Source organism: Erinaceus europaeus, chromosome 7 (assembly GCF_950295315.1).
Source record: "Erinaceus europaeus chromosome 7, mEriEur2.1, whole genome shotgun sequence".
NCBI classification, from domain to species: Eukaryota; Metazoa; Chordata; class Mammalia; order Eulipotyphla; family Erinaceidae; genus Erinaceus; species Erinaceus europaeus.
Genome location: NC_080168.1, coordinates 67,189,012 through 67,210,955, shown reverse-complemented (window position 1 = coordinate 67,210,955; position 21,944 = coordinate 67,189,012). Strand labels below are relative to the sequence as shown.

The 21,944-nt window shown below is 54.1% G+C and overlaps 2 protein-coding genes across 13 annotated transcripts in view; one reads left to right on the top strand and one right to left on the bottom strand.

The window, feature by feature from the left end:
* The window catches only part of CPNE8 (copine 8), a 73,305-nt gene extending 69,731 nt beyond the window's left edge, over positions 1–3,574 (top strand). For 3 of the 4 annotated variants that reach the window (XM_060194637.1, XM_007531756.3, XM_060194636.1), the window contains exon 20: positions 2,256–3,574. In XM_060194637.1, coding sequence (XP_060050620.1) covers positions 2,256–2,447 — 192 coding nt within the window. In that variant the 3' untranslated portion in view covers positions 2,448–3,574. Of the gene's footprint in view, positions 1–25; positions 195–2,255 lie in introns of all 4 variants that reach the window. The other variant, XR_009550723.1, reaches the window with a different exon arrangement.
* A 9,196-nt stretch (positions 3,575–12,770) lies between these two features.
* Positions 12,771–20,873, bottom strand: ALG10 (ALG10 alpha-1,2-glucosyltransferase). 9 transcript variants are annotated; one of them, XM_060194642.1, is made up of 4 exons: positions 20,663–20,873; positions 20,033–20,230; positions 13,846–14,160; positions 12,771–13,147 (listed from the first exon to the last, which is right to left on the bottom strand). In XM_060194642.1, the coding sequence occupies exons 1-4, from the start codon at positions 20,816–20,818 to the stop codon at positions 12,902–12,904; spliced, it is 915 nt and encodes a 304-aa protein (XP_060050625.1). In that variant the 5' UTR covers positions 20,819–20,873; the 3' UTR covers positions 12,771–12,901. The 9 variants fall into 9 exon arrangements, with proteins under 9 accessions (XP_060050625.1, XP_060050626.1, XP_060050627.1 ...); XM_060194643.1 differs by having other exon boundaries at positions 13,846–14,096; positions 20,663–20,872; XM_060194644.1 differs by having other exon boundaries at positions 13,846–14,001; positions 20,663–20,871.
* Positions 20,874–21,944: the final 1,071 nt, after the last annotated feature.

The following is a 21,944-nucleotide window of genomic DNA, read 5'->3' as shown; positions in this document are numbered from 1 at the left end:
TCTCCACCCTCCACTCTCCCCTCAGGCTGCAGGGGCCCGAGATTTAGCACTACCCACTGGCAGGTGGTACTGACCCATCTGATGCTTAGTCCTCAGCGAGAGTCTCCGGACTGATGCTGCAAAAGCCAAGCCCTGCTCTCCATCTGCAGAGATTTGAGTTGAAACTAGGGACCTCTGCTTAGCACTTTTTAAAGGTGATCAAATGTGACAGACTTGTGAACCTAATGCTCTTGGTGGAATGAAAAGAGCTCACAGCATGACTGGGCTGAAGGCAGCTGCGCTGGGAACATGTGAGTGGACATGGCTAGATCAGGCATCCTCTCTTCCCAGGGCGACAGGGTCAGTCCTGATGTCATTAGCATAATCATGGGTCCCTTGATTGCATCTTTTGCAGGGTCTCCCTAGCCCTGCTCACAGCTCCCTGAGCCAGGGTGCTGGGGGTGTTTCTGATAGAACAGAAAGAAACTGAAAAGGAGAGAGAGGGAAAGACAGAGGGTGTCTCTGACAGAACAGAGAGAACTGGAAAGGGAGGGAGAGAGAGGGAAAGACAGAGAGACACCTGCAGACCTGCTTCACCACTCATGAACCCCCCCCCCCCTTGCCGCAGTTAGGATCCGGGGACTTGAACCCTGGTCCTTGTACATGGTAATACATGCACTCAACCAGGCAAGCCACCACCTCACCCCTCCTCTCCCACCCCAATTTCTCTCTGTCTCTGTCAATGAAAGAAGGGGAAACTTTGCCACCTGGAGCTGTTGAATCCTAGTATAGGTACAGCCTTAATCCTGGTGGCAATTTAAGATAAACAGATGAGTGATAGACACACACACACACACACACACACACAGACACACACACACGGAGAAGATAGATGGATGGATGCATAGATAGCCAGCCAGCCAGCCAGCTCGTAGCAGCTGTCCTAAATGCCAGTCTTCAAGACTGCAGCTTTACATAGGAATGGCCTTTGTGTGTACCCCACACCTGTCCCGGGCCCTTCACTGAATGGAGCTGTGTTTTCCTCCCTGCCTTGACGGCAGCGTCAGGGAGAACAGCATCAGAGAAGCCCACCAATCCATTTGCACCTCAGCTGTTTGTTCACACCTGCTGGCTGCCATACTTGTCTCATCAGGTGGCTCCGGGGCTCGCAGCCATTCTCCACACTGTTCTGGAAGCCAGGCAGTTGGATGAGGGGGAGAGGGCCCTGCAGGCTGCTCCTTGAGGGAGGATCAGGGGGTGTCTCCTCTGACCCCTGCACAGCTAATCTGAGCCCTGGAACCCTGCCCTCTGCTGCCCACACAGCCTGTCTGCTCAGGGTGTTTCCTGAAGCACTCTGTCTCCAGCCTGGCTCTCAGGATGGAGCCAAATGTACTTGTGCTCCAGTGTAGGGGGACAGGGGCCCACTCCTCTTCCCTTGGTGAGAAAAGGTTGCATGCAGACTTCAGGGTGCCACGCTTGGACATTAATGCCCCCTCCAATCCTTGCAAAAGTGCCATTCCCCCATGATCTCTGCTGCATCCAGAGCCGCAGCGCCTCTAACAGGTCAGTGCCTGTCAGTGGGAGACAGAACAGGAGAGCTTGCAGCAGCAGCAAGTGGCCCAGAGCCCATCCGGGCTCAAGTGTGTGTCTAGTATGCTCCAAGTGGGGACAGACAGACAGTCCAGCTCACGGCGGTGTAGCTGTCCCAGCTACATTGCCTCCTCCCCAGCCCAGTGTGGGGCTTCCTGCTGCTTGCTTGTGTGGGTGGTCCAGTAATGGTGACTCACACTTGCCTTGGGCAGCTGAGGGCCACAGTGCTGCACATGGTACTCAAAGGATGGGGTGTGCACATGGCCTGCCTACTGCTCCACAGCCCTGAGCCACCTCCCAGCCGATCTCTATTCTTTGAGAGAGGGGAGAGAAGTGAAAGAGGGAGAGAGAGAGGGAGAGAGAAGAGAGAAGAGAGATACCACTGCTCAGTGCCATCATTGGTGCTCCTACGCAGAGCCAAGGCTTGAAGCCAGGTCTCAGAGCTCTGCCCTGCCAGCTGAGTTGTGTCTCAGTACTGAGCTGGATGACGGAGGGGGCAGCAGGGCCCTAGGCACAGGAATGTGGGACCCCAGCACTGCTGGGCAGCCAGGCAGCGCCTCCAGTCCCCAGGGCAGAGGGTGCAGCCATGCCCACCCCTGGGCAGGGGGTGGAGCCAGGCCCATTCCTGGGGTGGAGGGTAGAGCCATGGTCATCCCCTTCCCGCTGTGTGACTGGTCCCGTCTCAGTTTGTGCCCTTCAGGGACTATGTGGACCGCGGAGGCAACCACATCCTGAGCATGGCGCGGCTGGCCAAGGATGTGCTGGCCGAGATCCCTGAGCAGTTCCTGTCCTACATGCGTGCCCATGGCATCAAGCCAGCCCCTGCACCCCCACCCTACACGCCGCCTGCCGCCACCCTGCTACAGACACAGATATGAGCCCCTTCCTGAGCTGGAACTGTAAATACTACCTAGGAGGCCAGGGATGGCAGCTGCCTAAGGGAAGCTGCCCCTTCCGCCCGGCCTGGGCCTCCAGCTCCATGTTTACACGTTGTCACTTTTTAACTTTCACTATTTTTATAACCGTTCTTAAGAATACGTGTTTTAACACGGAAGCCGCCGTCTCCTAAGTCGCAATAGCTGTCCTCATGAGCAATATCTCTCTGGGTGGACGCCCAGCACCTAGCCAGCAGGCCGGAGGCAGCCTGCCCTCCCATACCTGAAGGGGCCTTGCCCTCCCTCACCTGGAGGGGGCCCTGGGGTCCACCCACTGCCCATGGGGCTGAAGGCCTCCCTGGGGAAGAGCCTGCTCCTGGAGAGAGGGCCTTGGGCAATGCTGTCCTGCAGGGGGGTATGGGGGACCCCAAGAGGCCCCTCTGCTCAGTCCCTGGGCTCTAAGGCCCCTGGCCGCATGGCCCTGGGTGCAGGTGGGTGCCCCCCGCATGGCAGCCATGGCCCTGCTCACAGCCCCCCTGCCCCAGCACTGGCACAGTGCACTGGAAGGGTCTGCATGTCCAGTTTTTACCAGAATCACAGTTTGCGACATCATGTCCGACCTAAAGCATTTCCTTAGAACTAATGGCCTTAAATTCTCATGGAATTCCTGGAAACAATTGTGACTTGCCTTCAAATAATAGAAACGTGTATTTTTCTTTTGTGTTAACAATGTCACTGCTTTGTATATATACATATATATATATATATATATATGTATCTTTTCCTAACTGATGTCCGATTTACTATGGTTTGTTTCTACTGTATGTTCTATCTGCTCCACACTGATTTTTATAAGCATGAAACTATTTTACTGGAAAAAAGTATATATACATATATATATATCTACATATCTAACAATATGATGTTCTGACAATGTAACACTGAATTGTCCATTTTAAAACACGTATTCAAGCCTCTGAAGGGTGACTTTCTCAATGACTGTCGTGTGAGTGACACCGAGCCCCCATTCCTGGTTGGTCCTCAGTATAACTCTAGTACAGCCCAGTGACCTACGTGTTTTTATTTCCCCTCCTCCACAAAATCCAAAAATAAACGAGGTCAGTATTGTTCCTTCGTGTCCAGCCTCTTCCTTTCTCCTTGGGTGGAGGAATGGCCTCGCTGGCCACGCCCACACACACACACACAGTTGCTTCCCTCCAGCCACGCCCCCACGCGTACGCGTATTTATAGCCCCGCCCCCGCGCGCACGTGCTTCGCCAGCCAGGTGCCGGTGCACAGGAGCCGTGAAGGTTCCGCCTAGGCACCTCGTGGCTCGGCTCCCGGGGTCCCAGGTCTGTGAGGTCCCGGCCTGCAGCTCAGAAGTGGTCACCAGCACGAGTCCTGCTGAAGAGCTTCTGGAAGCTTCCTATCACTCAGCTCGGACGGACGGACTGATGGACGGCCTCCTGCTTGACCGACAGGTGGGTAGCAACTGGGCTCTGCCCCTGCACCGTCGGCCCTCACCCCGGGGTTCATGGCAGCGGATCCGGGAAGGAGGCCGCTGGGGTTCAGGCTTCGCGGCCAGGGCACAGGACGTGCAGGCTGCGCAGTGCTGTGTGGCTCACACGAGTCTGTACAGGTCACAGACAGGTGGCCGTGACTGCTTGGCCCCTGAGGTCAGTGAGTATTTGGGAGTCTGAATTGAGTTCCTGTTGTGGCTGAGGTCAGTATGTATTGGGCTCCTGAGGTGAGTCCCCACGGTCAGTGAGTACTGGGCTCCTGAGCTGAGTCCCTGCAGTCAGTGAGTATTGGGCTCCTTGAGCTGAGTCCATGTAGTCAGTGAATGCTCAGGTCAGAGAATTTTGTCCGGCCCAGCCCTGCCCTGCATGACCGGTGGCCCCAGGAGGAAAATTGAGCCCCGGCTGGCAGGCGCTGCTCTGCACTGCGCAGTGCTGCTCTGCATGTGTCCAGGCCCTGTGCAGCCTCCGCTGGGCTCCACGCTGAGGGTCTGCCCCACCCTCCCTGCAGCCCCTTGGGTCACGGGGCTCCCTGCCTGCTCTCCTGCTGCGGTTGCTGTAAGTCTCCTCCCAGGTAGGGGGAGGCGGAAGGCCCCAGAATGGCCCAGTTGTGGCCACCGGCCATGTGGTGCTCCTGCTGCTCCCACACCCCCTTACCAAGTTCTCAGGTGGCTCATGGCCCTTGGCACCTCGTGGTGGGTGGGGACCCTGCACAGCCTCGCCTGCCTGCTTGAACTGGGCCGTTTGCTGAGCCCCAGTCTGCTGTATGGCCTGTGGCAGATCTCCCCCTGGTGCCGCGGGGGTCTCTAGTGTGGCCCTGATGCCTCAGTGTGATGGGGTCCCTGGTGCTTCTCACTGCTGCTTTCCGTGGGTCTCCAGAGGTGTGTCTGAGCCCCGATGGGCACTGTCCTGCCCAGCTCTTACGGGCTCCGGGCTGGCATCCAGGGCATTTAGGCCTTGGTCCTTGGGGAGGGGGCCTGGCCCTCTGGGGGGGGCAGTCCTCACAGTGAGGGGATGCTGGGGATCGCTCACCCTATGGCCCCCAAGCCCCAGCTCATACTTTGCAGCCCGTCCGCTGCTCCTGCTGCTCCGCCGTCCTCCCACCCTGCATATCCGCACTGCCCTGGGGCCTGGCCTGCAACCTGGGTCCCAGGAGGGAGCAGGCACACGGGGCGGTGTGGGCAGCCCAGGGTGGCTACAGACGGGTGGCTGGGGCCATGGAGCAGAGCAGGAAGACTTCTGCATGTGGGGGTCTCTGGGGGTCCTGTGTGTCAGAGTGTGTGTGCACAGTGACCACAGTGCAGGGACAGCTGGAGACACAACTCCTTGGTGGCACTGAGGGGCTCACGGCCAGCTCTGCTCGGCCTGGTATGGGGTCCTGTTAGCCAGGCTTCTCTGGGCCCCTGCAACCCACGGGTGGGTGGGAGGGGGGCTCCATACAGCCTCGTGGCCTTTGGATTTCATATTTTTTATTGAGATTAGTCACTTATAGTTAATACTAAATACAGTTGTTGGTACATGTGTAACATTTCTCTGTTCCTGACAAAACAATCTCCTGCCCCTCCCCAATGAGGCACCAGGACCTGAAAGCCCCCTCCCCCAACCCAGAGTCTTTTACTTTGGTGCAATACCCAAAACCCAGTCCAAGTTCTGCTTTGCGTTTCCCCTTCTGTTCTTATTTCTCCACTTCTTTCTATGAGTAGAATCATCCCATATTCATTCTTCTCTTTCTGGATGATCTCACTTCACTTGATTCCTTCAAGCTCCATCCAAGATGAAGTGAAGAAGGTCACTTTATTATTCTTCACAGCTGAGTAGTATTCCTTTATGTAGCCACTCATCTGTTGTTGGATAGCTGGGTTGCTTCCAGGTTTTGGCTATTAAAAATTGTGCTGCTATGAACATAGGTATACATACATCTTTTTGGATGGGTGTGTTTGGTTCCTTAGGATAAATCCCCAAGATAGGGATTGCAGGGTCATAGGGCAGGTCCACTTCTAGCCTTCTGAGAGTTCTCCAGACTGCTCTCCATAGGGGCTGGACCCATTGACATTCTCACCAGCAGTACAGGAGGGAGGGTTCCTTTGTCTCCACAGCCCTCTCCAGTATTTGTTGCTATCTTTTCTGATATATGACATTCGCACAGGAGTGAAGTGTTGTCTCATTGTTGTCTTTATTTGCATGTCTTTGACCATCAATGACTTGGAGCATTTTTTCATATGTTTTTTGGCCTTTTGGATCTTTTCTTTGCTGAATATTTTGTTCATATCTTCTCCCCATTTCTATAGAATAACCTAAAGAATCCAGAAACCACCTGGAAATTATCAGGCAATATAATAAGGTGTTAGGCTACAAAATTAACATACAAAAGTCAATGGCATTCTTTTATGCAAACATTAAGCCAGAAGAAGAAGACATCCAGACATCAGTACCTTTTACTATAGCAACAAAACAATAAAATATCTAGGAATAAACCTAACAAAAGAAGTGGAAGATTTGTGTACTGACAATTATGTCATAATTAAAGGAAATAGAAAAAGACACAAAAAAGTGGAAAGATATTCCATGTTCATGTACTGGAAGAATTCACATAGTTGGAGTGAATATTCTACCCAGATCCATATACAAATTTAATGCAATCCCCATGAAGGTCCCACCAGTCTTTTCTGTTTGTTTGTTTGTTTGTTTTGTTTTTTTGAGAATAGAACAAAAGCTGAAAATGTTTATCTGGAGCCAGGAAAGACCTAGAGTTCTCAAAACTATCTTGAGAAGAAAGAACAGAACTGGAGGCATCACACTCCCAGATCTCAAATTGTATTATAGGACCATTGTCATCAAAACTGCTTGATACTGGAACATGAATAGACACACTGAACAGTGGAATAGAATTGAGAACCCAGAAGTAAGCCCCCACACCAATGGACATCTCATCTTTGACAAAGGGGCCCAGACTATTAAATGGGGGAAGGGGAATCTCTTCAACAAGTAGTGTTAGAAAAATTGCATTGAAACATGCAGAAGAATGAAATTGAGCCACTACGTCTCACCAGACACAAAATATTTTATTTTAAATATTTATTTATTCTCTTTTGTTGCTCTTGTTTTATTGTTGTAGTTATGTAGTTGTTGTTATTGTTATAGTCGTTGCTGGATAGGACAGAGAGAAATGGAGAGAGAAGGGGAAGATGGGGAGAGAAAGATAAGACACCTGCAGATCTGCTTCACTGTCTGTGAAGTGACTCCCCTGCAGGTGGGGAACTGGGGGTTCCAACCGGGATCCTTATGCTGGTCCTTGCGCTTTGCACCACCTGCGCTTAACCCGCCGCGCTACCACGTTACTCCCTATTTATTTTATTTTATTGCCATCAGGATCCTCTGTGGGGCTCTATGCTGGCATTATGAATCCATCACTCCTAGTGGCTATGTCTTACTTACTTTCTTTTATTTTATTTTACAGGACAGATAGAAATTGAGAGGGGAGGGGGGAAACAGAGGAAAAGAGACAGAGTTCCATAGACCTGCTTCACCACTCGTGAAGCTGCCTCCCAACAGGTGAGGAGGGGGCTTGAACCTGGGTCTTTACACATTATGGTAACGTGTGACTCTATCAGGTGCGCCACCACCTGGCCCTTCTTATTTCAAATATATTTATTTCATGGGGGGGGGGCAATCAGAGTCCCTTTGTACACATGCAGTGTGAGCCTTCACACGGAGGCCCCCGTGGTGCAAGTCCAGTGCCCTGCCGGCTGTGCTGTCTCCCAGCTGCTGGTCTTGCTTGGCCTCACCCCAGTGTCTGTCTTGGTTTTGTTGGGGTCACCGGGGGAGTTTCAAACAAAAACCAGAAACCTGCATCCTCACGAAATGTACCCCCTGTAGGTGTGGGCCAGGGGCTCAAACCCCAAACCCAGCTCTTTATATATGGTAAGGTGTGTGCTCATGTGGGTGCACCGGCACCTGGCCCCCCTAACTCAGCCTTCTAAAAATTGTCCTACAGGTTTTTGTGAGAGAGGAAGCATGGTGCTGCCCCCTTCTGGCACATGGCGGAGTGGGGCTGGAGCTGGGGTCTCAGACATACATCTGCAGCAGGACCAGTGAGCCCTCTCCCTGGTTGGACAGACAGACAGAAGGATGGACGGAACTGATGAGAATATAGCTCCAGAGCAGCTTTGGTCACAGGGTGTTGAGGGACAAGGCAGCAACTCCATGTAGGAAGCAGTTGGCATGGGGACGGGTGTGCAGGGGGGGGTCGCTCCTGGACTGGACTGTGGTCCAGCTGCCCTGCTGCCCTGGGAGTCACACCCGGGGCCCTGGAGCTCCTCAGTTTGGGGCATGGGCCAGGCAGCCGGGTAAGAGGGGGAGTCTGAGGGGGATCAGGAATGTTCTGGAAGCACTGGGTGCCAGGTGCCGGGGCTGCAGGCAGAGAGGGGGGGGGGCAAGGGCCCTGGGGTGTCTGTCACTTAGCTCTCTGTCCTCCTGTCCAACTGTGTCTCCCTGGCCAGTGCACTGGGCTCTCTGGGTGGCTAAACACACATTCCTGCTGCATCCTAACCCCAGTGCTCCTGACGGTGGAGCTGAGCTCGAGTCAGGGAGGTGAGAAGTCAGAGAGGGTGGTGAGCCTGGTGTCACAGCTGCTGTCTGGGGCCTCTGAGCATGCTGTGAAGACACCCCTGGAGGCTTGGTCCTGCTTGCTCTAGGGAGGGGCATAGGCCAGCCCAGAGGGGTACGGGAGTGCATCCCACCTCAGTGCATTCGCCATAAAAATAAAATGCTGCCAGCCGTAAATGAATTGGGGTGAGCGGCACAGACTTCTAGAAGGGGGCCTTCAGCTGAGAGCCATCCCTCTAAGCTGAGCAGCGCCGTAAGCAAGACCCCTGAAGGTGGGCAGCCCTAAAGGTTACGCTCCCCATGAAGGCCCCCAACAGCTGAGCACCATAATCCCAAGCTCCGAGGGGCAACAGACTTTCAGGCCTGGCAGCTTCAAAGGGCAGATCCATGCACATGCAGAGACAGTGTGACCTTTCACAGATGATTTGGTAATTCCGGGACCACATCTCTAATTGCTGAGCTGTTGTGCCAAGGAAATGAAGTGCTAAAGAAAGACATCCAAAAGAGTTTGAAATGTCTGCATCTATGTGTGGGGGGAGAGGAAGAGGGAGAGGGAGAGAAAGAGACCAATGGGGTGTAGTTTCTGATATTGGACAAAGATGTGGCCACACAAGTAGCAAGATAATGAGGAATCCATGCACTGCCTGCCTGATTCAGGGCTGTGTTGCATTGTAATTCTCATTAACAGGATTACATAGTGTCTTAGAGATAAGGGTGGCAAACGCTAGAAGAAGAAGAGATAAGGGTTTTTCCCCCCCCATGTATTGGAAACAGCTGGGTTACAAAGTCATTCCTTCTGTGATTGGAACTCAGAAAAAAACACCATCCATTAGGGGAAGAATCAAATCAACTCTCCAAATGAGATTATTTCACTATGAGCATGTGTTTTCCTGACATTGCTGTCCTGCTACTACTGGTTTTATTAATGCCATTGTTAAGTGGCATTTTCAACCACCAAAAAAGAATCTGTGTAATAGGGAACTGTCTGTAAGCACTGGAGCTGTGGGGAGGGGGCTGGAGCTGCTGAGAGGATCTGGAGCTGTGGGTCCGTGGATCCCTGGGTTGCTGTGGGTCCTCCGGTGGGGAGGAGGCCATGGTACTGGGGTACTCAGCATGACTGTCCTCCCCAGAGCTTGGAGCCTGCACCTGGGCGGTGGCTGGGCAGACTTCTTCCCTCATTTGGTTCTGTTCAGTCTGAAACATGCTCTTCATTTACAGTGTGTTCAAATCTAATATTGGATGATCCTCCAGAGCCTTGTGTTTGTCTAATTTATGTTTTTCATATTCTTCATTGCTTTTGTGAAGCAGTGCAAAGGCTAAAATGGCAAAGAACCAGTGGCACACATGGCAGCTAAGTGTAGGTGAGAGAGCCATCTGTGGTTGATTTATTCCTGAAGCATTGTGTGAGCAGGAGAGAATTGCACTAAGTGGTTTAGGGGAATGAGAGTGTTGACTCTAAGTCTTTTATTTTTATATCAGAAATTCAAACATTCTGGGTAATTGGAAAGCAGGAATATTGAATGTGCAGGAAATTTGACTCACTGTTGAAACTGGATTGAAAAGACAAAGTCTGGTGGAAAATGTCAGCAGTAGTAACTGTCAGCTGACAGTAGCAGCTAGACCGCCCCTGGATCTGCTCCCACGTGCCCGGGGACCAGAGGAGTCAGACCCGTCTCCCCTAGAGGGACAGCCACATGTCTCTGCAGCTAGCCCTCGGGGACAGTGCATAGGAGTTGCCCTGGGGTCCTGGGCCAGGACACAGAATGAGGCCCGGATCCCAGAAGCCTCAGCCAGCAGGGCGTGGGGAGCACTCTGGGGCATGAGGCTGGCTCAGAGCAGTGCCGTCCATGCTGTCCAGGGATTTCAGGAAAATGCAGATGTCCTCTGAGAAGAGCATTGAGGAAGCTGACTGTCCAGGACGGGAGCCATGGGCATCCCTGGGCTAGGGTGACAGTTACCCACGGGGCGAGGCCCGCCCCAAAGGTGGGGTGGTTCAGCCAGGGGCTTCTGGGTTGTTCCCGTAAAGAAAGCCAGGTGGCACCTGTGGGGGGACCGGGGTCTGAGACCCCGGCACCGTGTGGGAGCGGTGCACTGGGGAAGCAGTGTTGTGCAGTCTCTTCTCTGTCTCTCAGCTTCTGTCTGGAAAAGAGATAAGCAAGGAGGGGGGGGGGGAACTCTGCCAGGGGTGGTGGAGTCATGCAGGCACCAGCGACAGAAACCAACAAAAAAATAGAGCACGAGCATGACTGAAAAGATGTGGACAGGGAGAAAAAGAAAAGGGGTAGAAAGAGGAAGAAGTGGGGCCAGGGAGACAGCATGAAGCTTCTGCAAGCTGACCCCAGGGCCCAGGGTCAGACTCCAACACTGCCATCAGCCAGAGCTGAGCAGGACTCTGGGGAAAATAAATAAATAATAATAATAATGCTGGGTAACATCACAGGGGTTCTGCAAAGACTCTCCTGCCTAAGGCTTTGAGGTCCCAGGTTCAGTCCCCAGCACCACCATCAGCCAGAGCTGAGCAGGGCTCTGGGGAAAATAACAAGGGCAACAAAAGGGAAAATAAATAAATAAAAATTAAAAAAAGAAAATAATGATAATGCTGGGTAACATCACAGGGGTTCTGCAGGCTCTCCTGCCTGAGGCTCTGAGGTCCCAAGTTCAGTCCCCAGCACCACCAGCAGCCAGAGCTGAGCAGGGCTCTGGTCTTTGTCTCTCTCATCAAAATAAGGGCCAGGCAGGAGCACACACATTACAGTGTGCAAGTACCTGGATCCAAGCCCCCTGCTCCTCCACCTGCAGGGGGGAAACAGCACTGCATCTCTCTGTCTCCCTTCCTTGCAACTTCTCTGTCTCTATCCAGTAAAAATAAGTAAAACATAGGGCACCAAAGTAAAAACCCAGTGGTGAGGGGTAGACATGTAGCTTCCTGGGCCAGTGGGGGGTGGGAATGGGCGGGAGGGATGGGTCACGGTCCTTTGGTGATGGGAATGGTGTTTATGTACACTCCTAGCAAAATGTAGACATATAAATCAGTAGTTAATTAATATGAGAGGGGGAAATCAATTGTATGTCTCAAAGGTTCTCAAAAGACAAACTGAATCTTTTTAATAGATAGGCAACGTATTTGATATGCGGACTCTCTCAAAAGCCTAGACCAAGTAGATTAGAAGCTTCCAATAGCACAGCTATATACAAGATACTGGGTACTGTACAGCAAACCATAACAAAGGGACTTTTCAAAGTTAACCCAATCAACAAATAATGTGATGATAATATTAACTATTGATTGTCTTTTTGAAGCCTAAGACAGCAGGAACCTCACATCTTCACTATAGAGCCCCTACTTCCCCCAGTCCTGGCACCCATGGATAGGGCTCACTTTCCCGTATGCTTCTCCCAATCCATACCAAATAATATTGCATCCGTCGATCACAACCTAACCAAAGCAACGATTGCCATCTCAACATGCTTCACCTCAGAGTGTATCCAGAGACTTCACGTGTGGAATGACAACCCTTCAGCTTCATTACTCGGGTGAGACCTTTCCTTTTATAGTACACTCTAATTTCATCTCAGGTAGTTCACTTTCTAACAAAGTCCCATAACCTAGACATACACCAGTTTCTGTGAGAGAGAGCGTATGCGCACACGTATCCATAAACTACTGCAAAATATATACCTGAAAGCAGGATTACACTAGAGTTTGCAGTGAGTACCTCCCCAACACTTCCTCTCCACTATTCCAATCTTGGGATCCATGTTTGCTCAACAAATTGTTTGGCTTTGTATGTTAACTCTCTTTTCAATCACCAGGTTCCAGATGCCACCAGGATGCTGGCTAGGCTTCCCTGGATTGAAGACCCCACCAATGTGTCCTGGAGCTCAGCTTCCCCAGAGACACACCTTACTAGGGAAAGAGAGAGGCAGACTGGGAGTATGGACCGACCAGTCAACGCCCATGTTCAGCGGGGAAGCAATTACAGAAGCCAGACCCTCTACCTTCTGCAACCCTCAACGACCCTGGGTCCATGCTCCCAGAGGACTAGAGAATGGGAAGGCTATCATGGGAGAGGGTGGGTTATGGGGATTGGGTGGTGGGAATTGTGTGGAGTTGTACCCCTCCTACCTTATGCTTTTGTTCACTAATCCTTTCTTAAATTAAAAATTTAAATAAAAAAAAATAATAAAAAAAATAAGTAAAACATTCGAGAACAAAATGAGTAACTTTTTTATTTATAAGAAGGAAACATTGACAAAACCACAGGGTAAGAGTGGTACAACTCCACATAACTCCCATCAGAAGCCCGCATCTCATCCCGTCCCCTGATAGCTTTCCTATTCTTTAACCCTCTGGGAGTATAGACCCAAGGTCATTGTGGGATGCAGAATGTGGAAGGTCTGGCTTCTGAAGTTGCTTCCCCGCTGAACATGGACATTGACAGGTTGATCCATACTCCCAGCCTGTCTCTCTCTTTCCCTAGTGGGGCAGGGCTCTGGGGAAGCGGGGCTCCAGGACACATTGGTGGGTCGTCTGTCCAGGGAAGTCTGTTTGGCATCATGGTAGCATCTGGAACCTGGTGGCTGAAAAGAGAGTTAACATACAAAGCCAAACAAGTTGTTGACTAATCATGAACCTAAAGGCTGGAATAGTGCAGATGAAGAGTTGGGGGGGGGGGGGGTTTCTCCATTTTGTAGATAGCTAGTAGGCCTATTTTAATTCTTTCTATCCCAAAGGGCCTGTGACTATACTAGTTTTTTTTTCCCCCTGAGCCTGAAATCTGATATGCAGGTGGATCCAAGTTATTGTCTGGGGGAGATGATGTCATGGCTGGAAAAAGGACCAGAAAGCTGCATCAGGGAAGAGAGTAGCTCCCAAATATGGGAAAAGTATACAAATACTGTTGAATGTAAACCCCATTAAAAACGAGGATATGGGAGAGGGAGAGGAGGAACAAGAAGGATAGGGAGGGGGAAAGGCAGCCCACTGGCAGGCACACGTCTTGCTACACTGTGGTGTGTGTCCCTCTCTCTGGATGGACAGTGGCATGGGTGTGTGTGAAATCTTAACGTGAGAGGCCCTTGCTCTGGGAAAAATGTAAGGGGGGTGGGGGGAGAAAATTGGCTAGGGAAACTGTAGGAAGGGCCTAGAGCTCCAGGGGCAGACGGGGCAGCTGGTGACAACCCTGGGCCCCACAGGAGGTGCCTGGTGGGAGCAGGGTCCCCTGGACTAGAGGAGGCAGCTGTGGGCTGTGCCCCAGGGACCCCCCCCCCAACCTCACCTGTGGGAGACAGTGCAGGGGACACAGGCTGAAGCTCCCAGCAGAGCCCGGACTCGTGTGATGGCACAGGCAGGGTGGCTCCAGCAGCACAGGATCACCCAAACCCAGAGGAGTTGACGCTGGTGTCTGAGCACAGCAGCGCCACCTGCTGGACTCCTTGAACATGGCAGTGCTGCCTCGGACCTGGCAGAGCTGCCTGGGGGTAAATTCAGGAGGGAATCCAGGCGGCTTCCCACAGGGCAAAGGCTTCCCTGCACAGGACCCGGTTTTGAGCCACCTCCTGCCGCCACCTTGTGTGAGGCCTGCAGGAGGAAGCTGCAAAGGGAGGGGAGCCGTGGGTTCTCCCTTCCCCTAGGAAAGAATTCGAGACTACCTTTTGCAGATGGCTCCCCTGAGAGGGTACCCACCCTGCCAGGCTCATGGCCCAGGGTGAGGCCCCCCCAGAAGCTTCACCTCGGGTGTCTCCCTCGTCTCTTGCCCAGAGACATGTGCTGATACCCCGTGACTGTTAGAGGGTCCCTGCACTGTCACCACCAGAGCTGGAAGTGCCCTCGGGCTGTCTCGACAGCAAGACAGCAAGGCACACGGACTGGACTGGCTGCCTCAGGACAGAGACCACCGGGTGCAGCCATAGTGTCAGCCTCAGAGGTTGGTTCTGGAGCCAGCTCAATGTGTTTGCGTCTTGGGGCATCTCTGTAGAGACCTGTCTCCTCCCTGTATCTGCAACCCCGCAGAGATCAGGAAAGGCCGCCTGCCCCACTGAGCTCTGACTGCCCCCTACCCACCCCCCGTTTCTTCTCCCACCTGACTGAGCCTGTGGGCAGGAGCATGGCAGCTCCCAGACACACCAGCAACCTTGTTGCATCCTCTGGGCTCCGCCCTTCCACAGCTGGCACCTGCAGTTTCCAGTTTCTGAAGCAGCTGCAGCCAGCACAAGGCCACGTGCCCCCAGTGGGTCAGCACAGGGTAGGACTGCTCCTGCCCTTTGCGTGCCATCGAGAGCCACAGGTGGGGCCTCACACCCAGTCACACCCACCCAAGGCCAGCAACCTGCAGTCTCTACTCACAGGCCAGGGGTAGTGCTGCCTGGTGGGGAGGAGCCTGGGTACTAGGAGGAACAGCCACAGGACACCATCTGCTCCCCACTCGGCACAGACACAGGCCCAAACTCACACTAATACACATTCTCTCACACAAAAGCCCACGTTTATATTAACACAGACCCAGTCTGTGTTAATATACACACATGCACGCATGCCCCTCCCCCTCATGTTGGCAGCATGTCCAGCCAGAGTGGACAGCCAGCCTGGCTTCGTCACCTCAGCAGCAAGCTTTCAGAATGCTGCAATTACTTCGGGGACAAATGTCTTGCCCTGGAAATGGTCTCCAAGCGCTGAAGACTGGAGTGTGGGACTTGGGGACACCCCCCATCTGTCCATTTTATTATTCTTGACTGACATGTTTCAGCATATTAGATGTGCTTCTGTGGCTGACATTTAAGTGCTTATGATAACACCATCTTTAAAAAACTTAACAATTGCTCATAAAGTAGCAGAGTGCAGCCCTGCTGGATTAACAGTGTGCTGATTCTTTTTCCACAAAGCCTAATAACCATCAAGTGTGCTATTGTCATTAACGATGGGACAGTTGATGTGACCTGGATCCCTGTCATCACATTCAAAGTGTCTCAATCAAATCACATCCTGTTTAGAAGCACCAGTGTGTCCACAGGTGAGTGAGTAATTGTAGTGGTTTTAAACACTGGTGGGTATGAGACTTTTAACCTAGGCCGGGAAACTTGGGCAGGAAACAGCTCTGGCTCCTTCTCCTTGGGAGAAGTGATCTACATCCTAAGATCAGCTCCTGATAACACGGCCTGTGCTTTCTAAGTCCCTGAACTCTGCTGCAGCTGCTGCCTTAGAAGCTGGACAGGACACACCACCACCTCCTGAGACCCCACAGCCGTGAATCCAGCCCTCACAGACCCGCTTCCCTGGGCACAGGCCCCAGGCAGTCACAGCAGGGTGCTCCTTCTGAGTTAGCTCTGAGGAATACCCTCTGCTGCCCAGCAGACGTGGGTTGGGTTTTATTTTATTCATTTTTAAATTTTTCTTATTGCCACCAGGGTCTTTGCAGGGGCTCGGTACCGGCATCACAAACACTGTTCTTTGTGGCCTTTTTTTTCTTTTCTACTTTATTTGACAGGACAGACAGAAATTGAGAAGGGGGGGAGACAGAGAGGGAGACAGACAGAGACACCTGCAGACCCACTTCACTGATGAAGCTTCTGCCCAGTAAGTGGAGAGTGAGTACTCAGACTCAGGTCCTCGTGCCTTATAACGTGTGCTCAAGTGCATGTGCCACTGGATTTAGTTTTATGTGAACATTTTACTTTAAGGCGAGTCTCCCAACAGTGGCTCCAGGTTGGTGGGTGTGATCCATAGGGAGGCCCCCATGCCCTCCCTTCAGCCGTGGCTGCAGAGTGCACAGACACAGATACCACACACTGAGCTGCAGGGCCAGGAGCCTGGAGGCAGATCCGGCACAGCAGGCACAGCAGAGGCGGCTGGCAGACGTCTTTACTCAGAACAGGCTTTCTAAACTCTGTCACATGCGGGTGGTTCCATTTCTGAGTAAGAGACATTACAAATGATTTCTGAGTCTCTGCTAAGAGTGTAAAAACCATGGGAAGAGGGCTTCACTAACCTATACAGATAATGCTCTGTATCTGCACAATCCATGCAAGGTAGAAAAGAGAGAAGAGTCATTACTGGGCCTGAAGAATTGGTGGCTTGGATCTTTTCATGGCATCCTTTCAACCAGTTCTGTTTAGACCTTTACTGTAACAGGAGTTTCTACAGACCCTGGCTTACCAATATGTTGGCAGTCACCTCTTAATGAAACTCGTCTGATTTTTAAAAAGTACATGTAAAACACCTATTTGAAAACTTCTGAAAAATGCAAAATAGGTGTAGCTTGGGAGGCTGTCATAGGCTGAGCTCAGTAGCACCTGCTGGTCCAGGGCCCTCACTCGCTGGGCACTTGCATTTCAGTGCTGTGGAAACATGGACTGTCGCCTGCCTCCTGGCACAAGGCCTCTTGGGAAATCCACTCAGATGCTAGGACAGTCCTAGCACCTGGAGCGGAGACAGGGCCTGGCACGGCCACCTGACCGCCAGGCTGGACTGGAGAAATTGTCAGAGAAGACATTTCTTCATTAGAGGAAATAATCCTCAGGAAGTTTCTATCTCTACATAACTTTGATTCCCTGCAATTCAGGTCTCTGCTAAAGAATAGTTTCTTTGTGCTTTCTTGTCTAATTTTAAGAACTAGTGTAGGTGGGAACACTCATCCTACAAGCTCTCCTCTAAGTGCGTGTGTCTGTGCACTAAGAGAGCACACTTGTGACTCAGAGCTGCACACGTAACTCCAGCTCTGCACAAGTTCTATTTGCAAAGATTTCCCAAATCCGTCATTTCAGGTCCAGAGAACACATGGTCCAGTAGTGAAGACCAATAAGTGGCTGTCAGTTTATGAATGTAAAGGCTAAGGATAAACTCTGTTCACAGTTCTGAGGGTACACAGAAGAGTTCATGGGTCCAAATACTATTTTTCTGTAAGGAGAGAACAGTATAAGGAATGTCCCCCAAACAGCAGACATCACACACAACACACCCCTGCAGCCATCCCTAACTACAAAGGCCTCAAGCAGATGACTCTAAGACCCCCCCCATCCAAGTCTGCTACGTGTCACAGCGACATCATACACCATGTGCCTTTAGTTCCTGGGCCACGTGACCTCCCTGTACAGACACAATGCTATGCACAGCTGTCTACGTAGACGTGACTTCCTAGCTAGAGGCTTCACTCTTCACTGCTGAGTCTGAGAGGCTGAAGCATATCTCACAAAGCACCAGGTCACTAGGCACCCAGGAACTGCCCATTTCCACCTGCAGACATGAGGCAGGGCCTGGATCCAGACCAGCCATGGTCAGGCCTTGTCCTGGAGAACCAGAAGGGGATCGGGGGGCCCAGAAGCTACTGGGGTGTCAAAGCTGGCCTCCTGGGCTTCTGGAGACAACCAATCCACCAAGACCTTCCTTTTAGGCCCCCAGATTCTGGAATGGGGGAGGGGGGTGTGTTAAGCCCCAAGTCTGTGGCCACTTGTCAGAGCAGCCCTGCAAATAAGCACAGGGTCAGTGGTCAGCAGGCCTCCTGAGAGGGGTCACCCTCCACAAGTCCTTTCCAGTGGGCGCCAGCTATGGGCCAGTGGTCATTAAAAGCTTGACCTCCCCTGATCCCAGACTCAGGAGTGTCAAGGCTGTTTGACTTGAAGATCTGAATCACATGCCATGTTCTGTGGGACGGCCTTCCAGTTGGGAACATCTTTCCAGGCTGTGTCCCCTGTTGCTGCCTGGCTGGGGATGGGTCTGGGGGCACAGAGGGGCCTGCTGCTGGCAGTGGACGGTCCCTTCCCTGGCTGCAGTGGCCCCAACTCTCAGCTCCTGGGTTCTGGGGGCCACAGGCAGGCTGTGCTGTGTGTCTTGGGGTGGTGGTCCCACACTGGCTGGGCACCATTCATCACCACATGAAGCGCTGCAAGTCTGGACTGTCAGGCCAGCGGAAGGGCTTGTTGAGGAAGACGTAGAAGGTGAGGGCGTTGACAGCGGTGTGGGCCGCCAGCTCACACACCAGCCGGGCAGTGGGAGGCAGTGGCACGTTCAGCCGGTAGATGAGGTAGGGCAGGATGAAGTAGCGGAACTCCAGTAGCCTCTGTGGGACTGTGGCGGCCAGCAGGCAGACCAGGAAGGTCAGGGTCCAGAAGATGGACTTGGCCCTGAGTGAGTCGAGGATGGCCCAGCCCGCGAAGACATAGGCGGGTGCCAGCAAGTACTTGACTGCTGGGTGGCGCTGCAGCAGCCGCCGCCACACGTAAAAGGTGTAGTGCCGGTTGTCAGCCAGCAGGTACTTATGGGCGTAGGTGAACCTCCAGACCAGCAGCATGCAGGCCACAGTGAGCAACAGGAAGAGGGCCCGGCGCCGGCGTGCCCAGCCCAGGAAGGCTCGCAGCCTTGAGGGGGTGGCCAGGTGTGGACAGGAGAAGAGCAGCGTGAAGGAGCAGAAGTAGAAGAGTTGTGGCAGGTGCAGGCAGGCCTCGTGACTGTCTCTGTCACCCACGGCCACGCCACCGTTGAGCAGCACAAAGGCACTGAAGAGCAGCAGCAGCAGGGCGTAGGGCCACAGCGCCGGCAGCAGGGCCCACAGTTGCTCCCTGCGTCCCAAGAATATCCCCAGGAAGCGGGCCAGCGCCCAGCCTCGCTGCAGGGGCCCCCCTCCCGCAGGCCGGACCCGCAGCTCCGCCTGCCAGGCCTCCGCCAGTTTTGGGGCGCATACGCTGCCTGCACAGAAGGCCACCCACACCACGTTGGTCTGCCGGAAGAGCACAGCGCCTGCGCCTAGCAGGGCGGCTGTCTTGTGGTTCCCGTACAGGCACATGAGGTAGGAGAAGAGCGTGAAGAACACCGAGCCCACGTCCGTGTAGTACAGGAAGTTGAAGAAATAAAGCGGTGGGAAGGCTGCCAGCGCCACCGTGCACAGGACCCTCTGGATGCCCGACGAGGCCTGCAGGAGGGGCCGGGGGCACCAGGCCTGCTGAGTGGAGGTGGGGGGGGGGGCTAGGTCCGCTCAGGCCCACCCAAGGACTACTGCCAGCTGGCAGGGGGGTGGGGTGGGCACCCTGAAGGGCCTAGGGTCGCTAAGCACAGGGGGTGCTGTGACCAGGTGGAAAGAGGCCTTCTGCAGAGACAGAGTCCTCAGCACCCCACAGGAGAGGGTGGGGTACCCCCAGTGCTCACAGCAGCCCCTGGTCGGGTGAGGTCTGCGGTTTGTCTGTTGAGATTAGTGGCCCGGTGGCGCCCAGCCCTGCGTCCATGGCGCTTGCTCCGTGTGATGCTGGGACTGGGCCGAGGCCTTACTCTTCTAGAGAGAAATCACTCATCTCCTCTGCGCCTGGGACTAGGGGCCGCTTGCCCGCAGCCACGGGGCCAGGGCGGGCAGCTGTCCAGCCCACTCGGGGCTGACCGTGGGGTCATGGATGCGCTCGGGTTTAAGCACAGGGAGTCGCAGGAACCCTATGCCCTCGGCTTGCCCGCCCGCCCGCCCGCCGAGTCCCCTGCCCCAGCCTTACCTTGTGGCGCGGCTGCGTGCGGCACAGCAGCAGGTGCAGCAGGTAGAAGTTGCCGGCGCTGAAGAGCAGGTTGACGAAGCGCAGGGCCCCGATGGAGCAGACCACCTGCTCGGGCCAGCCCAGCAGCCAGCCTGCCGGCTTGACCACGCCCACGGACAGCAGGTACAGGCCAGGCAGCGTGGTGATCATGGGGTCCCACTACGGGGGACACCCGCGGGGAGTCAGGTGGCCCGGCGCGGGTCAGGAGCGGCCGGGTCCCTGGAGGCTGGGGGTCCCCCAGGTGGGTTTGCTGCCGTCGGGGGATGGGGACCCCGGCGTCCACCCGCCCGGGGGTGGAGGTGGGGCAGTGTGGTTGGCAGCCCGGCAGGCAGGGCCGAGGCGACCCTGGTCCTTATCTGCTACTGACCCGGAGGATCCCACCCCGCTGGGGCGCGGGTCAGAGGTCAGCCTCCACCTGGCAAGCCCCTAGGTTGGAAGGGGTCAGCCCGCACTGCTGCCGGGGTGGGGGGGGCCAGGGTCAGAGATCAGCCTCCCCCACAGCCCGGGGTGGGTTGGGGGACCCAGGGTCAGGGGTCAGCCCCCCCACCCCGCAGCCCGGGGCTGGGGTCAGGGGTCAACGGCAGGGCGCACCTCGGTGAAGTGGCCCTGGCAGAAGCGCTGCGCCTGCGGCAGGTGGAAGACCTCGTCCATGTAGGGCTCCCGCAGCGCGCGGCCCACAGCGGCGAATAGTAGGCACGACGCCAGGAACGAGCCGCTGAGCGCCGCAGAGAACAGGTGGCCTTCCATGGCCGGCGCGCGGCTGCGTGCACCGTTTCCGGGGACGGCGCGCGGGAAGTGACGTTAACGTCAACCGGAAGTTGTGTCATCGCCGGGGCGGGCGGAGCGCGCCGGAAGCGGGTGCCGTGATGCGCGCTGGGATCCCGCGTGACCGCCAGAGGGCGCCGGTGGGCTACTGCCGTGAGCAGGTAAGAACGGGGCGGGGCCTGTGCCCGCGGAGCCCGAGTCTTCCGCCGCGCGGGACGGCGGTGGAGGCCGAACAGTGGCCCTCCCTCTGGGGCCGGGGCACAGTCCGGGTCTCGAGCTGCAGAGGGACCCTGGGGCCGGTGCTGGGGACGCCGGTCAGCTGCCTCCCCCGCGGCGCCCTGTCCAGTCCTCACAGCCACTGCAGCTCTGCTGCCTGTCGGTGCTGAGATCTCTGGAGAGTGCAGGCGCAGAGATCTCGCTAGGGAGCGCAGGTGCAGAGATCTTCTTTGATGGGTGTGTCTGGTTCCTTAGGATGTATCTTCACGAGAGGAATTGCAGGGTCACAGGGCAGGTCCACTTCTAGCCTCTGAGAGTTCTCCAGACTGCTCTCCACAGGGGATGGGCCCATTGACATTCCCACCAGCAGTGCAGGAGGGTTCCTTTGACTCCACAACCTCTCCAGCATTTGTTGCTGTTACCTTTTCTGATGTATGACATTCTCACATGGGTGAAGTGGTATCTCATTGTTGTCTTTATTTACATTTTTCTGACAATCAAAGACTTGGAGCATTTTTTCATGTGGTTCTCGGCATTTTGGATCTCTTCTGTGGTGAATATTCTGTCCACGTCCTCTCCCCGTGTTTGGATGGTGTCATTTGCTTTTGTTGTTGCTGAGTTAGGTGGATTCTTTGTAGATTTTGCATATTATCCCTTGTTGGTGTTCATAGCTGAGCAATTTGTAGCCACCCAAACCTGTAAGCAACCCAGGTGTCTGGCAACAGATGAGTGGCTGAGTGGAATACTACTCAGCTGTGAAGGAAAATGAAGGCTCCTTTTTATTTTTAATTTTTATTTATAAAATGGAAACACTGACAAGACCATAGGATAAGAGGGGTACAGTTCCACACAATTCCCACCATCACAACTCCATATGCCATCCTCTCCCCTG

Excerpts from the sequence above, each read along its gene's own strand:
- ALG10 (XM_060194638.1), bottom strand. The coding sequence starts at position 20,818 with ATGGAAGGCCACCTGTTCTCTGCGGCGCTCAGCGGCTCGTTCCTGGCG. Across the intron at positions 20,231-20,662 it reads GCCAGGGCCACTTCACCGAG|TGGGACCCCATGATCACCAC; the intron begins GTGCGCCCTGCC and ends TGTCCCCCGTAG. Across the intron at positions 19,498-20,032 it reads GCACGCAGCCGCGCCACAAG|CAGGCCTGGTGCCCCCGGCC; the intron begins GTAAGGCTGGGG and ends ACCTCCACTCAG.